This window comes from Siphateles boraxobius, unplaced genomic scaffold (genome assembly GCF_051911475.1).
Source record: "Siphateles boraxobius isolate OS27281-9 unplaced genomic scaffold, OSU_SipBor_1 142, whole genome shotgun sequence".
NCBI lineage: Eukaryota > Metazoa > Chordata > Actinopteri > Cypriniformes > Leuciscidae > Siphateles > Siphateles boraxobius.
Genome location: NW_027508747.1, coordinates 393,653 through 410,940, shown reverse-complemented (window position 1 = coordinate 410,940; position 17,288 = coordinate 393,653). Strand labels below are relative to the sequence as shown.

The window sequence follows — 17,288 nt, the reverse complement described above, 5'->3', positions numbered from 1 at the left end:
CTCACGAGCGCTCACGCTTACTAACAGACACATCGCCTCCGAAAAGACGTGCGTGTTTAAGTTTATTCCCTGTCAGTCCCCTTCAAACAGGCTACTGCAGTGGTTCAATTAGCAGCCAAAGAGCCGGTCTGTTGACCCTCTCGCCTGCACACAAACGCCGTTTTCACGGCGACCCAGAAAAATCTCAAAATGAGTAAAATGTCTGGTCTGGCTCATGCCGTCGGTGTTGTAAGTGTAATGAAAGTGCCCCCGCCCCAGTGTTCACCACTACACATAAGCACTCCGAACCTCGCAGAGCACACTCTCATGAAGCGCAGAAAAGCCGCTCGAGTGTTGAATGTAAGAAATGTGTCCACAAGTCTGTGCCCACTATCTGCCCGCTCTGTTACACGATCAAGAAAGCAGGTTATGAATGTAAGTCTCGTGCCCGCCAGAGTGCGTTCACGCTTGCTAACACAAACCTCCCCCCGGGCTCCGCCCCCGCGTTTAAGCGTTATCACAAAACGCAAGGCATTAATAAAACGCTCCCCATCCATTATGATCGGGGCGTCAAATACACTTGTAAGTCTAGTGCCCGCGCTCACGCTTACAGGAAGCTTTTCCACCCGGAGCGCTGCTCGCGTGTCAAAGAGTGAAAAAAGAATGTTCCCCATCCCTTATGATTGGGACATCTCACATAAATCAGCCGGTCTCGGTTTTCAGTGAGCAGCCATTGCCCAGAACCGAGAGCGCGCGCGCCGCGCTTTCGGCTCCGGGTCAGTTTCACAAAAGAAAGCAGGTTATGGATGTAAGTCTCGTGCCCGCCAGAGTGCGTTCACGCTTGCTAACACAAACCTCCCCCCGGGCTCCGCCCACGCGTTTTAAGTGTTATCACAAAACGCAGGGCATTAATAAAACGCTCCCCATCCATTATGATCGGGGCGTCAAATACACTTGTAAGTCTCGTGCCCGCGCACACACGCTCACACTTACAGGAATCTTTTCAGCCCGGAGCGCTGCTCGCGCGTCAAAAAGTAAAAAAAAAAAAAAAAAGAATGTTCCCCATCCCTTATGATTGGGACATCTCATATAAATCAGCCGGTCTCGGCTTTCAGCGAGCAGCCATTGCCCAGAACCGAGAGCGCGCGCGCCGCGCTTTCGGCTCCGGGTCAGTTTCACAAAAGAAAGCAGGTTATGAATGTAAGTCTCGTGCCCGCCTGAGTGCGTTCACGCTTGCTAACACTAACCTCCCCCCGGGCTCCGCCTGCGCGTTTAAGTGTTATCACAAAACGCAGGGCATTAATAAAACGCTCCCCATCCATTATGATCGGGGCATCAAATACACTTGTAAGTCTCGTGCCCGCGCACACGCGCTCACGCTTACAGGAAGCTTTCCCGCCCGGAGCGCTGCTCGCGCGTCAAAAAATGACAAAAGACTGTTCCCCATCCTTTATGATTGGGACATCTCACATAAATCAGCCGGTTTCGGCTTTTCAGCGAGCAGCCATTGCCCAGAACCGAGAGCGCGCACCGCGCTTTCGGCTCCGGTTCAGTTTCACAAGCCCGCAAATGGCGGCGGTCTGAACCCGGAGGCCATTCGCCCCCTAGCGGCTCACATAGCTGCGTGGGAAACTATCCCAGGGATTTCAGAATGGGTGTTGAGCACAATAAAGCAGGGCTATACACTTCAATTCATTCGCCGTCCCCCGCGCTTTCAAGCCCGGACCGCGACGATTGTGAATGCGTAAGTAGCACACCTACTTCACGCAGAAATAGCAAAGCTGCTGTGCAAAGGGGCTATAGAAAAGGTACCGCCTTCTCTGAGCGAGTCAGGCTTTTACAGCCGATATTTTCTCGTACCCAAGAAGGACGGAGCCTTCAGACCTATCCTAGATCTGAGACATTTGAACTAAGTGCTTGCGAAAAGACCGTTCAAAATGCTTACGACCAGGAAAATCCTCGCGCACGTTCGCCCGAGGGACTGGTTTATTTCTCTAGATCTGAAGGATGCCTATTTTCAGATTCAGATAGTACCCCGTCACAGGCAATTTTTGAGATTCGCCTTCGACGGTCAGGTATATCATTACACCGTCCTGCCGTTCGGCCTGTCCCTGGCACCCTGTACATTTACGAAGTGCATGGACGCGGCGCTCGCCCCCCTGAGAAGTCAGGGGCTGCGAATAATGAACTATCTGAACGATTGGCTGATATTGGCACAGTCAGAGAGAGAACTGCTATCTCACAGAACAGTGCTTCTCAGTCATCTGGAAAGCTTGGGTCTCACAGTCAACTGGACCAAGAGCTCATTACTGCCCAGCCAGTCAATTTCCTTTTTAGGAATGGCACTGGACTCGGTGACCATGACGGCTCGTTTATCGACACAGCGCGCGCGCCGTGTTCGCCACCTAGCCGCATCTTTCCAGAAGGGCAGCTTTCTCCCTTTGAAAACATTTCAAAGGATGTTGGGCTGTATGGCATCAGCTGCAGCGGTGCTCCAGCTGGGCCTACTGCGCATGCGCCCGCTCCAACGCTGGTTGAATGCTCGCGTGTCCCCATTCGGTCTGTGAAAGCGCTATATAAATGCACTCCATTTACCATTTAACGCCGGGTGTCTGGCGGCCAGAAAATCAGAGTGACTCAGGCCTGCATAGCAGCTCTGCAGCCCTGGCTAGTGGCCGACTGGTACCAGCAGGGAGTAATGATGGGAACCATCTCTTATCGTAAAGTCATCTCGACAGACGCGTCCAACTCGGGTTGGGGCGCACTGTTCAAGGGCAGACCGGCCTTTGGCCAGTGGTCAGACCAGGAGAAGGGTTTTCACATAAACTGTCTGGAAATGATAGCGGTCGAGAAGGCGCTGAAGTGCTTCCTCCCGTTCATACAGGACCAGCATGTTCTTGTCCGCTCGGACAACATGTCTGTGGTATCCTATGTAAACCGTCAGGGCGGTGTCAGATCCAGAAATCTCTGCAATCTGACGGAACGCCTCCTTATTTGGTCTTAGATGCACCTGCGCTCGCTGAGGGCGGCGCATGTGCCTGGCCATTTGAACGACGGCCCAGACAAACTGTCCAGGGACAATGTTCCCCCAGGGGAATGGTCCCTGCACCCCAAACGGTCCAGAACCTGTGGCGCCTATTCGGCAGAGCGGAAGTCGACCTATTTGCGTCAAAAGACAACGCTCAATGCCCGACGGCCTGTTCGAAGGACGAGGACGTGCTGGCCCAGGTTTGGCCCAGCCTCCCGCTATATGCTTTCCCTCCGGTCTATCTGTTGCCACAGGTGATCAAGAGAATCAGGGAAATGCGCCACTCGGTGCTCCTCATAGCCCCGCGTTGGGAGAATCAGATTTGGTTCCCGGAACTAGCAGGGCTGTCACATACAGCTCCGTGGCCGAATCCGGTGAGGGCAGATCTCCTCTCTCAGGCTCGCGGCACGATCTGGCATCCCAATCCAGAGCGCTGGTCTCTGCATTTATGGTTGATCAACGGGTACTCGTTGCCCTGCCAGAAGGAGTGATGAACACGATCACGCAGTCTAGAGCCCCTTCCACGAGAAGGCTCTACGCGTCTAAATGGTCGGTGTTCTCTGGATGGTGCACCGACAGAGATCTGGAACCGCGGACATGCGGGGTGGCACATCTGGTCACCTTCCTACAAGAGCTGTTGGATAAGGGAAGGTCCCCATCCACGCTCAATGTATACGTGGCGGCCGTGGCAGCGTTCGCAGAATCGACGCACGGCCAGTCATTGGGAAGACACGAGTTGGCCATCCGCTTCCTTAGAGGAGCTAGAAGGATGAATCCGCCGCGCCCCCCGTCGGTTCCCATGTGGGATCTTTCATTGGTCCTCGAGGCCCTGCAAGCTTTTCCATTTGAACCACTAGACACCGTGGGGTTGAAATATCTATCACTGAAAACCGTCTTTCTGACTGCACTGTCGTCAGTAAAACGTGTAGGGGACCTGCATGTGCTGTCTGTCAGCGCGTCGTGTCTTGAGTTCGGACCGAATGACTCTAAAGTCATCCTCAGACCTAGACATGGCTATGTCCCTAAAGTGATGGGCACTCCATTCAGAGCGCAAGTTATTTCGTTGTCAGCTCTCCCAGCATCTGACAGCGAAGGTGATGTGAATCTCCTCTGCCCTGTCAGAGCGCTGAGGTTTTACATTACGCGCTCCGCCTCCTTCAGGCGTTCGGAACAGCTTTTTGTTTCGTTTGGTGGGCGCACCAAGGGTCTCGCCTCCTCGAAACAGAGCCTGTCCAGATGGATAGTAGACGCTATAGCGGCCGCTTACGCATCAAAAGGTCTGCAATGCCCTCTGGGCATCAGGGCTCATTCCACGAGAGGCGTGGCCTCTTCGTGGGCATGGTCCAGTGGAATTTCTATCCATGACATATGTGTAGGGGCGGGCTGGAGCTCCCCGTCTACCTTTGTCAGGTTTTATAACCTAGAAGTTCCTGCCTTGCAGGCTAAACTGTTGTCAGTCTAAAGGAGAGGTGTATTCTGCCCAGATCTCCTGCTCAGATCACTCTCACATGACTCAGCTCTCCTGGTTGAGCTGCACTAAGTAGGGTATGTGCCATGTGCCATGTGCCTATACAGACCGGCGTGCTGCTCTGTATTCCCTATGTGTGCTTATGTACAAGTGATGGCCCGCGTGGCTGGCCACCTTATTTTTTCCACTTATTGGGTTCCCCTGAAAGCTCGGGGTCTCATGTGGATGCTTGGCGCGCACGGCGTTGACAAAGTGTTCCCGTAGCGTAAGCTAAAGTTACGCAATACGAGAGAACCTCTCGTAAGAGAACGATACTCGGTTACTAACGTAACCTCGGTTCTCTCTAGAGAGGGAACGAATATTGCGTAACCGGCCGTGCTCGCGCCACGAGCGACTTCGCTTCAGTCGACGAAAACCAGGGAAGTCAGCCTACAGCCTCTAGTGTTATACGCTAAGCCACGCCCATTCTGGCGGGCTGTGACGCTATGAAGGCGCGGGCGCCCTTCATTGGGCGTGACGTCACGCCGGGCTCACTGGTAGGCTGCAGCAGTTGCCCGCAGGGCAGCCAATGAGCACGCGAGATGGCCTGCTCTAGGTCTGCTAGCTGCTGCACTGCGTTGACAAGGAATACAAAATTAAGGATAATTTTTTGGCTTCAGTATCTCGAGAAGATGAATCTTTCCCGTAGCGTAAGCTAAACTTACGCAATACTCGTTCCCTCTCTAGAGAGAACCGAGGTTACGTTAGTAACCGAGTATCATTTTTCCGCCACAGCCAATCATGCTGCATGCTTATTGTTTCACTGACGTTGACGAGATTAACCACTTAGGTACCGAAATTTGGTACTGAAAAACAAAACATGTTTCGATACTCGGTAGTTTCGAGGCAATTCGGTCGGTACCTAAAAAGTACCGAACTCGGTACCCAGCCCTACTCAGCTTTTCATTGGACATGTTCTTAGCCGTCCTCATATCTATAAATCCTTCTGGGATATTAGCTAATGAACAGCTGGGGCATTTCTTGCATCATCTTGGTTATTGAATAAGTCCCTGTCTTGAAAAATGCTGATATAATGTTGGAATGAAACATGATGTACTTCTTGTTTAAGGAGATCCTGGTATGGATAAGTATAACAATATCTTTCACAAAACAAATCTGTTAATGACTTGAATAACATTCCAACCTCATTTGTTTGTTCCAATACTGTATTGCATTAACTGACATAGGCTACTGTCTATCTTAGGGAGAAAAAGGGAGTAGAGGCATTTCTGGTCCACTTGGATATCCAGGAGAGCCTGTATGTATATCACTCAATTTCTCTTAATTTTTGTAAGTGGTCAGAAAATTTAGCTTTAATGCCATTTGTGTGTGTGTGTGTTTATCAAGGGGGCACCTGGCAGGGATGGAAAAGACGGAATTCCAGGAGGAATTGGTCTAAAGGTCTGTACTAATCAAGTTCTTCTCACCGTAAAAAAAAAAAAAACTGAACATGTTTATTGGCTTCCTTGAACTGTGAACATGAACCATTGAAAATATTTGGCAAGCCCACTTCGAGGAGGATACGTAAGATCCTAAAATGCCGTATCTTTGACAGAATTGCATGAAAAAATATGCTAGTACAGAATCTCCTTATGGAAAGACATAAAAAGGTTTATACCATCGTTTCCTCTTTCATGCTGATCTACACTGTCTTTTTCCAGGCTTGCAGATGGCTTATATTAAACCAGGCTGTTCTTCACATCTTCGTGGTTGCCTATATAATAAATCCTGGATTATATGCTTAGTTTCAGATATTCTATAAACATGCACTACTTCATTAAAATTTAGCTAGAGAAAAGTAATATACACACCCTGGGAAGCTTATCAATGTCTTTACATAATTATAATCATTATGTTGACAAAATGGTTAAATACTCGTTGCTTAGTCTATCATACCCCTTGGTTTAAGCAAAATTTGATTCCCAGCAGATTCAGTGGCATGCCATTTTTTTCAGCATCTTGTTTATAATAAAAAAAGATGCATTTGAAGTAAAATTTAATGTTTTCCATATTGTGTACATGAAAAACGGGCTCAGTTTTATTTACATGCACAATTGTGTCTCCCGAATTCAGTGTGTGTAGCCCATTGTCTGTATCACCAAATTGAAATACAAAAATAATTACAACTTTCCAAAAAATTGCAAACAGTCCTATCCACCTGCAAAGTTGCACTTTCATTCTGACTATGTGATCTTTGTCTCTTCAGGGAGATCCAGGACTGCCTGGAATTCCAGGAGTGGATGGAAGAGAGGGACATCCTGTGAGTATATCTTAAAACAGCTAAGATCATTGCCAGGTGTTTTAGCGGGTGGACTGCATTGAAGTGCAAGCTGTTAAACAATACCAGGCAGCATTTGAGCATTTGAAACACCCTTTTCACTGCATCTAATACAAATTTCCAGTTTGGCTGACTGAATTGACATGATTTGAAGTCTTATTGGTGGTTAAGTCTTTGCACCTCGACAGGACAGAAGAAGATTTCTATGTAGCCTGAGAAAAAACCATGAGTGACTCAGCAATGCAGTTCAACAGACTTGCGCTGGCAGTTGAACTCTTCCTTAGAGAAATGGGTTCTAAGAGCCACAGTTTTGTGGCTCTACTGGGTATAATGAAAGTCTGCTAACTGGAGCCATCTAGCTGGTCTTGGGATAAACAGCAAGCAGACTAAATGCATACAGTACAATGTCTCACAGTTTAGATGATTTAGTTAATTCTCAGCATTTGCTTCAGGATCCAGTACAAAAATCGAATAACTGGTACCAGAACATTATTCTGCGGACATTGCATCCATTCATATCCAGAAAACAAGCAATATCCAAAGTGAATTGACCAGGTTTAGACATTTTGATAATATCCTCCTTTTTTGTTGAGGATGGCTCCTTCCTCTTAGCCATTTTTACTAAATCACAACAAATTATGTCTAATAATCAATGAGTAACTGCACTACTCATCACAAAGTCTTTATACTTATTTAAAAAAATGTAGTCAAGTAGAGAGAAAAGTGTCTAATATCTTTCATACTCAGTAAATGTATAAAGTAGCCAAAAAGATAGGCTACTTAAAGGGGTACTTTACAGCTGGCAAAATACGCTTTCAATAAAACTTGGCTGCCTAGACAGTAGAAAGAGAATTTCACAAAAGCCTTGGAGCTGTCAAAAGGGTGCAAAACAAGTCATCTTGCGGACATCTACTTCTTAGTCAAAGTAATGCAGAGAACGAGTAAACATTGTGAAATGCAACGGAACATGCTGAATTGTGCGGATGTCATTTTTGCCGTGTTAGCCTTATTATTAGCAGTGGTTTAAAGCATTTGAGTAAATGTAATTAGTTACTGTATTTAAAGCGGAACTTCGCCAATTTTCAACCAATTTTGTATTGTTACAACGAGCCAGTGTGTCGGTGTTCTTCAGGAAGACTCTCCCAGTGCTGGTGTTCTACAGCGCGAGTGCAGCGGTTATCGCGAGCTTTGAGCTCTCAACTGCTGTTTTAACAGCAACAAATTCTAAATGTTTGTGTGTGTTGACGGCTGGTTAGAGGGCGGAAAAGTGAGTGCTTCACTGTTTCAGTTTTCTGTTCAGTGTTGCCGCGGTCATTCCCCTGTGTGCTCCGGCACTGGTGACGGTCCTATTTTCTGAAAGAGCAACATGGGTGCGTTTGCGTTTTTTTCAAGATGTCATTCCACTTGTGCGTTTCAGGATGTGATCGTTCCCTTTTCCTTTTTGACGGTCACAATTGTTGCATCACGTGTTTAAGCTATATGTTTATATGTATATAAATATGTATGCATTTGTGCTTATACTTTCGGCATGCTGAGGTAGCTTTTGTGGACGGCTCATGTTCTCATTGCGGGAATATGACTGTCACGGTGTTGAGATCGAGACTAACCTTTGTCCTCGAAGCGCGAGTCCCCATTACCATGCCCCAACCCCTGGCTGCCATGTGGGATGGGTGATCAGAGGATAGTGATGGATGTCTCGCCCGGTAACCATTCCCTGTGGGCTCCTCACGCCTCCATCACACTGCAGCCGATGGAATTCCTGTTGAACATGCTTGTCCCTCTGTAATGGACCGATCAGCTGTTTCAATGGGGGTTCCCCCAGAGGATAAAATGTTGATAGCAGCATCGGAGGGTGAGCTGGCCTCTGGAGATGACGACTCGGCTGTGTTATCTCCCTCTGGGAGTGTAACATTGCCCGAGCCAGATCCAGAAATGTCAGCTATGCTGAAACGGGCCGCCGAGGCTGCTGGGCTCGAGTGGAAATTCCACGTGTCCCTTTCAGTCTCGGTCGGAGGATTGGTATCTCGGGGCGGGCCGCGCTGGTTCTCAGCTCGCCGCCCTAGTGCTTTTCTTTTCCGAAATGCATGGAGAGCTTATCAGGTGGTGAACGGCACCTTTCTCTGCCAGAAACTGCCTGAATAGCTTTTCCCCCTCCCTACCCTTGATGGAGGAACGGTGAAGGGTTGCGAGATGTGTCCCTCCATTGGAGTGGTCTGTCGACACCGGTGCACCTGTTTCCGGCGGCAGCTGCTTTTTCGGGGGATTCTCGTCTCCCCATATGGCTTGTGAGTTTTCGTCCGTTCCGACGGGCAGAGCTTACAAAGCCTGTGGGCAAGCCGCTTCCTCTTGCGTGCCATGGAATTGCTTCAGGTCTATTAGGCCAGGGCACCCGTGGACATGCACGAGGGTAGCCCACAACGTGCGCTCATAGGTGAGCACCGCACTGCATCCAACCTCACCCTCCGGGGCACGAGTGTCGTGGAGTGCGCGATCGGTCTGGCGATGTCCACCTTAGTGGTCCAGGAGCGCCATCGTTGGCTCAGCCTGGTTGATATGGTGGATGCGGACAAGGTGCGGTTCCTGGTCTCCCCAATTTCCCAGGTTGGGATGGTCGGCGACGCGGCGGAGAACTGCATCCAACAGTTCTCTGCTGCATAAGCGCAGACGGAGGTCTTCCGGCACATCCTGCCCCGGCGGCCAGCTGCTGCCTCCACTCCGCCGCCGGTGGAAGTTCCTCCGCCTACTCGTTGCCGAGGGCGTTCCCCAGCCGCCGCTCCCGCTGGGCCTCCGCAGCAGCCTCCACCCAGGCCTCATCTTGGAAACGGCCGAAGGACAGGTAAGTGTTGCACAGCACACTAACACCACACTCTCCACTTTGCTGCCCCACCTCAGGCTAGGTTACCCCACTCAAGTCAGTGATAATCATCACATTAGGTGTTGAGCAGACGTGCTCCTGAAAATCCAGTGATATTCATCACACCTAGTCTTGAGCAGGGCTCCTGACTTGTGCGTGCTTATCTTTTCCTGCTGGCGAAGGATTTGATATAGCCGCTCCTCCAGCCAGTATGAAGGCCAGTTGTAAACTCGTTCTTCATGCTACTAGGTGGTGGGTCTCGACCATCTTGGCCCAAGATTGGTCTGCAGCTCCGACCTGAAAGACATGTGCTTCAGATCTCTACCTTCCGCGTCGCAGGCCATCCTGTGTGTTGCGTGTGAGGGTTAAAGTATCAGTACAGAGTCCTTCCCTTCGAGTGCTCCAGAGCCCGTTGGGTCTTCAGGTCAACTGGGAGAGAGTAATCTCACCACGGTTTGAGTATCTCTTTTTCAGTTTTGGAGATGGACTCGGTCCAACACGTCTCTCCAATGAGAGTGTGTTCAGCTGGTGTTGAAGTGAGAAAGGGTCCCACTGAAAGAACTTTCAGAGGCTCCTGGGGCATATGGTAGATGCAGCCATTGGCTTCCTCCATATGATGACCACTTCAGCGCTAGCTTCACGATCGGGTCCCGAGGTGACCGTGGCAGAGCAGCTCACCCTGTGATGACTATAGTTCATCCCGGTCTGATGCCAAACCCTCTTCAACTGAGGGTCCATGTACAAAGGACGTGTTTTAACGGGGGCTTGGCGAACCTCGACTACACGGGCATTCGTGCCTCAAGTTGTTAGACATTGCGACCGTTGCGCAAGCTTCCCTTGCATGTCACAACTCACCCGTCATCTCCTCCTTTGAGTCAGAAGCTTCTGAGGACGCTTTGTTCCACTCTTCCCGCTCTACTCAATCGTGCCACCAACGAGCCTCACGACAGTTATAGCCAGGGCAAGTGGAGACTCCATCCCCTGGATCATAACCATTCCAGGGCCGCTCAGTTGCCTCTTCGGTTTCGTCTTCCTGCCAGTGTTTCTGTCCGAGCGGACTACCCTTGGACAGATACTGGCTCTCAGCTGCCCCGGGGGCCCGCAGAAATGCGTTTCCCCAGTGAGCCTCCTAAAAGCGACTGCGACTCATGGTCGCCTGGCCCCTGCTCAAGTCAGTGAATTCATCACACTTCATGTTGAGCAGACATGCTCCTGAAACTCAGTGAAGTTCATTGCACTCAGGTGTTGAGCAGCAATGCTCCTGTAGCTCAGTGAATTCATCACACTCAGGTGTTGAGCAGTAGTGCTCCTGAAGCTCAGTGAATCCTTTTCGCACTCAGTGCTGAGCAGAAATGCTCTTGTTGCTCAGTGAAGTTGGTGTTGAGCAGAAATGCTCCTGAAGGTCAGTGAACTTATCACACTCAAGTGCTGAGCAGAAATGCTCCTGAAGCGCAGTGATCTTCACATGTCGTGTTGAGCAGTGGTCCTTTTTTTTCCGCCGTCGCTTGCACCTACGGTGCAAAATCAGGAGGGAACAGGTCTTCATAGTTGCCCCTTATTGGCCCAACCAGACCTGGTTCCCATCGAACTTCCCCTGAACACTTTTTCAGGGACGGGGCACGATGGCACCCGCGTTCTACCCCTGGAGATTCCGGGCAATCATACACTGAATACGGAGGTTCAGGTGGCGATCACAGGAACATGTGGTAGTTACCATAACTTCTGCGAGCACCCCCTAAGAAAGAGGAGTGTGCTTACGCATTAGAAGTGGAACCTAGTCGTTGAGTGTCTTCTCTCCTGAGGAGACCCTGCAAGCTTTTCGATCGTTTCAGTGCTCTCTTTCCAGCTAGATGGGTTGGAATAGGCTGTTTTCCTCCACCCTCTAAGTGATGTTGCCTCTGTGTTCTTGACGCACGTCATGATGCAGAAGCATGGGAAGCACGTCCTGATCGTCAGGTTCCTGAGGGAGCAAGATAATATAAACCCTTGCACCCCTCTTTATCCTCTTGGGCCTTATCTCTGGTGCAACTGCACTGCAGAGACCGCCCCTGAGCCACTGCAGGCAGTGAGTTAAAAATTCTGTTAAATCAGTTCTCCTGCTCGCATGGTCTCTATTAGAGGGTAGGGACTTGCTCGCTTTCGGTCAACGTATTGTGCCTGGAGTTAGGGCCGGCTAACTCTCACGAACTGAGACCCCGGCCTGGATTGTGCCCAAGGTTCCTACCTCTCCCATAATAGGATCAGGTGGTGAGCCTGCAAGTGCTGCCCGGAGGAGGCAGACCCAGCCCTGGCTTCTCTGTCTGTCCACTTCATAGCGTTAGACGTGTACAGAATGCAGCCTTAGATCTCAGACCAGCTCTTATTTGTTAGGTATCAGCAGAGAGGGAAGGCTGTTTCCAAGCAAAGTGGCCCACTGATGTGGTTGCCTTATTTTCGGTGAAAGATTCCGAGACGCTCATTTCCACTTAGGTGTCGAGCTCCTCTATAATGAGTGTTGTGCTCCGCCTGGGCATTGACGGAGTGCTTTGCTGACAGATTTAGAGTTGGGGGCTGGGCGACACCTTTTTGAACCGCTGCTTCCCGTGGACCCTTCTCATGAAGCCAGTTTCACCGTGAGCCCGGTTCAAGTGTCGGCTTGCTGCGCCATTCCCCTCTTATGGACTGGATATGTGCGCTTTCTACTCCAGTTGAGTTCCCTTAAACCGAACCCTGTTGAGTTCCTCCACACCCCTTCGACGTCGGACGTGCGGAACGTCTGGTGTTAGGCCTACCACTCGTAAGCAGTGTGTAACCTGTGTTAGGCTGGGTCTATATGTTGCGGTCCCTATGGTGATACCATATGTGTTTTCTTCCACAATACGGCTCCCTACCGTGTCTACGGCTCGCTGCCCGTGTCTTCCCTCGGCAGAGTCTCTCTGCCGTCACTGTCCGGTGAGTCTCTCCCCGTCTTAGGCTGGAGCAACCCCAGTGACATTCCATATGTTATACTGCTCGGTCATCCGCCCAGGTCATATGTGTATTCTCCACGTTACCTCCCTCTGGGTAGGATGTGGCTTCCGCAGCGTCCCTTCCTTCCAATGTACGGGGAACGCTTTCCCAGTGGTCCTGTAGGAACAGCAGTGACTTCCCTGGCCTGAGCCCCGTCCTTCCCAGCCTTAAAATTGCGGGGGCAGCAGGAGGCTTTTGTCTAGGCACTGGAAGGTGGCAGCTTTAGTGGCGTTTTCAAAGGTTATCCCCATTCAGACTATGTCTGACGTTATCGACTGAAAGGGAACGTCCTGGTTGCGTATGCAACCCACCGTTCCCTGAAGGAGGGAACGGAGGACGTAGTCCCCTTGCCACTACCGCTGGACCACCGCTGACTCCGGGTTACGCTCGGCTCCTCAGCAAAAAAGCAACTAGTGCGTGCATCCAGTTCCGTATTTATACCCGCGCCGCGGGGGAGGAGTGTGTGATACGAATCACGCACGCCAATTCCATTGGCTCGTTCAATAGTACTCGAAGATAAAAGGGTGCCTGGCGTGATCCCCATTCAGTCGACGTCGACTACGTCCTCCATTCTCTCCTTCAGGGAACGGTGGGTTGCACACGCAACCAGGACGTTTTACACCCCAAGCACAACTACATCTCCAAAATTTTAAATTTTGGAAATGTCAGTTCTCCTTTGGCAGACATTACTTTTGGCCATGTACTGTACCTACAGTAATTAGTGAAATTCTATTCCAATTAATTCAGTTAAATTAATTGAGTTTCAGTTTAATTTTACCACTTTACTGGCATTACAGAAACAGAAATATGTTGTCAAAGCTTGGGCATTGCACGGGTAATTGGTAATTGATAATTGGTGCTTAACTAGTTTAGGGAAAAAAAGTGCACTATATATACATAAACACTTAGCCTACTGTTAGCCAAGTTTAGTTTTTACCTCTTGTACTATTCTTTTCCGAGGTCATTTTCAGTGACATGAGAGTTTATGACTTCAAATCAATGGAAGGTACTTTTTGCAACAAGTTTCCATGTTCTTTTACTGGTCCCTGAAGAGCAAACTCAGACCAAACATCTGCTTCCGCTTATCATGGAAAATGCCCAGGCTTTGTTGGATATGCTAAAATTGTAAAACCTTGTTTATTTTGCTGTTCATTCATAAACCACCAACTGTTTATTACTGTTTATACTGAGGGTATTTAAATGAATACTACCTTTAGACCTTAAACAATGAATCGTAAACATGCAATGGCCCCAAGAATGATAAAAATTGGTAACACTTATTGTTGGTTCATGATATCTTATGCTTTACCTAATTGAACCTTACTGGAAATTGTTAAAGGATAATTAAACATTTACTCCCTTAAATTAGATGATTTTTATTGCATTGGATGACAAACTTTAAAACTTAAAAAGAAAAACAATAAGCAAACAACAACCCTTTACACACATTGGCAATAGAATCGCCATTGGCTTGTAATTTTTTGTGTACTTGTCAGACTTAGCCGGCAGTGGCTTCTGCTTAGTCTTAAAAGCTTTAATTCCAAACTAATTCTGTAATTTTGACAGGAATATCCCTATCTCTTCGCGTATGTGTCAGAGAAAGAAGCAGAGAGTGTGCTGTTAGCTAAGTCGGATGCCTACACACAGTTTACACTGCGTGAGGCTTTAACTTTTCTGAGCAATTTTTGCAATGAATTTTAACCAAATGATGTCAGTGTGATTTTAGTGTATGGGTGTGTTCCAAGTGAAATGTGCAAAACTTTGTCCAAAATAATACTGATAACAGTGTGTGTTCATGTTAAGGCGAGACACGGCAGGCAAAAACATTGTTGTATTTTTACTGGTCAATTTTGAGATTTTTGGATATTTGTCTTCAATAACATGTCTTCTTTCAAACTTGTGGTGAAAAAAGTCAGAATACACATTTAGGTCTTTATTTTACTACACTTCGTCTGTTTGCGTCTGTAGATTTCTCATAAATTCAACAAAAGTTTGCGTTCTTAATCAACATACTTCTCCGCGAATCTCTGCCGTCACCCTCTCATCACATGCACCGTTAGGAAGCTCTGCATTGCTTGGAAATATTGAGATCTAGTAAATCAGTATAACATAGACATCTGTAGACATGAAGTGGCAGCTTCAGCCATTTGCAGCTATGAAAAGTTTGGCGGCTGCAGCAGCCATTTAGGTTTTGGCTGAGCCGGCTAGCCAGCCAATAACTTCATCAGCCAGCCATTATTCTCAAAACAAATGGCTTCGTGCTCTACCTATACATTACTCAACTAATTTAGTTCACATGAAGGAGTGAATGAAAACGAGTGAGTAAATTTGGACAATGAATCTGGACACTTTTTTGTGATTGTTGCGGGCAAAAATCCTTGATTATGCGGCACATTTTCTTAAAAAATTTGATGGAATATGCGGGATATTTATGCAATTTTATGCAATGAAACTGCGGGAACTTGCTAAAACTGCGGTTCCCTTTCGAAGGGAACTCAACAATACGTCATCGACGCTATGGGGAACGCCTCAGGCGTGACAGGTGTCTGAAATCAAGTATCAACTCACAACAATCATGTTGACCGGCGACAGCCCGTGCTTCATCAGCTCGAATGATGAGCACGCAACCTGGATGTATAAAAAGGGCGCCTTGAGACCGTGACAACATCCTATCGTCTGAAGGGACTGTTGCAGGCAGGCCCCGAGGTATGGCAGGGAGACGTATTGTCTCGTTCCCTGTTCTCAGGGAACATAGGTTACAGTTGTAACCTGAGACGTTTGATGAAAAAGAGAAAAAAAAATGTGTTTCCCCCAACATTCGATAAAATGGTGTTACCCTGTTCTCTGTTCTCACTAGGCTACTATCTTAATGTAAAGAGTAATTTCTTATTACTTCCTATGATAAGCAAGCATACTACATCACAGAAAGTGCTGGGAATATTTAAGTTCTCATCTTGTTTTATTTCAGACCTTAATAAACACATGGCTCAAACTTACAAAACATTGATGAGTTAAACAAGTTCTGCAGCTTTACAAAAGGAATATGCTACAACTTCTGTAAAAATGAAAAAATAAAATATAAAAAAATAAAATGTGTTCTTCCTGTTTTACAGCTTTTCGATGATGTTCATGACGCGTAATTACGTCACTTCATAGCGTTCCCATGGCAATAGGGGAAAATGGCTGCTCTTGTGTGAAGTAAACGTAAAAATTTTCAACTTTCTGCAAAGATATATGTGACTTTTTTGCAACGAAAATGCGGGGATTATGAAATCATGCAAGCCCTGCATATTTTGCGCGGAAATCGGCAATTTCTGCGGCGAAAGTGTGGTGTATTTGAAAAAATGCGGCCCCTGCATAAATGTGCGGACTTTGGCTGATTATGCATTGACTTATGCGATCGCATAATCGCGTTTTTCTGGAGGGACTGAGTAGTAATGCAAAGATTATCTTGAACTCTTGTCATGGAAAATTGCATGTATAAATCTTAATGAAACGATTTAAAGGGTAACTAAACCCCTGGTCAGAGTCTGACTCCACCCACTGGTAATATTTGAAAAATGCTGGAAAAGTGGGCAGACCCCAGCGGAGATAGAGGGGACAAACCGAGGTCAGGGCTGAGCGGGGGGGGGGGGGGCGTGTACCTAAGACCCGCAGTGGCGGATTAATTGTCAGCTGCTGTCAGACTCGCTAAAATGGAGAGCGACTGGAGTGAGGCAAGTAGCTTTGCAACAGAGCGGTCATTTGAAGTCTTTTCTTCCCCACCTTCACCTGAAGAGGAGAATGTTGAATTGTCTGTGTGGACACAGGTCCAGAGCCATATCAATTCGAGCCGCTGGCTCAAATCCCGCATCTTATATTCAGTCATTTTGAGGTAATTCTTTCCGGGATTATTGTTACTATTACGTTCAGTATATTTTGCTGCTATGTGAAAAAAATATCCAGCAAAACGAGCGTTTGTCGACACCAGAGGGTTAACTTTAGCCTCCTTTCAGGAGCTTTCCGTTTAACCTGAAGAGGGCAGCACTCAGACGTTTTTACACTATATATTTGAAAATTAAAACACTTTACACCCAAATGTCAAAAAATGTACTTGAATCAAAGAACAGCATTTATGAAAATTCTTACAGATCATTAACTAAAAAAAGTTGTTTCAGTGTTTAGTTACCCTTCAATAATCAATTAAAAAGGAAGATATACCTGTATTATATTATGTTGTAGCCACATTGGACCAGCTGTTTGGAAAATGGATAGATGGATGATACAGCTGCGGGCGGCATTTTATGGTCAGACGGGGGAATTCATTCGGCGTAGGACTGGGCGGTATATCGAGTTTGTTCATATATTGATATATTTTTTTGAAACGATATGGAATGAGGCAATACCGTTTATATCGATACAGTAGTTTGATACGAGCACATCTGAAAAATAGCCGAGGACGCAGTGTGAGCTCATGCAGTGAAAGAACAGTACAATTTGTCCTAAACATGACACAAGCTTATTAAAGCTGCAGTAGGGATTTTTGAGAAAATTTTGCAGTACATGTAAATTTATAACATAAACTTTCTGTAAGTTATAAATAGTAAGATAACGTTAAAGGATTAATTCACTTTTTAAAAAACGTTTGCTGATAATTTACTCACCCCCATGTCGT

General features: G+C 47.5%; 1 protein-coding gene across 2 annotated transcripts in view; it reads left to right on the top strand.

Moving 5' to 3' along the window:
- Positions 1-17,288, top strand: part of col21a1 (collagen, type XXI, alpha 1) — a 106,464-nt gene that overhangs the window by 40,629 nt on the left and 48,547 nt on the right. For both annotated transcript variants that reach the window (XM_077230326.1, XM_077230327.1), the window contains exons 14-16: positions 5,719-5,772; positions 5,862-5,915; positions 6,721-6,774. In XM_077230326.1, coding sequence (XP_077086441.1) covers positions 5,719-5,772; positions 5,862-5,915; positions 6,721-6,774 — 162 coding nt within the window. The remainder of the gene's footprint in view (positions 1-5,718; positions 5,773-5,861; positions 5,916-6,720; positions 6,775-17,288) is intronic.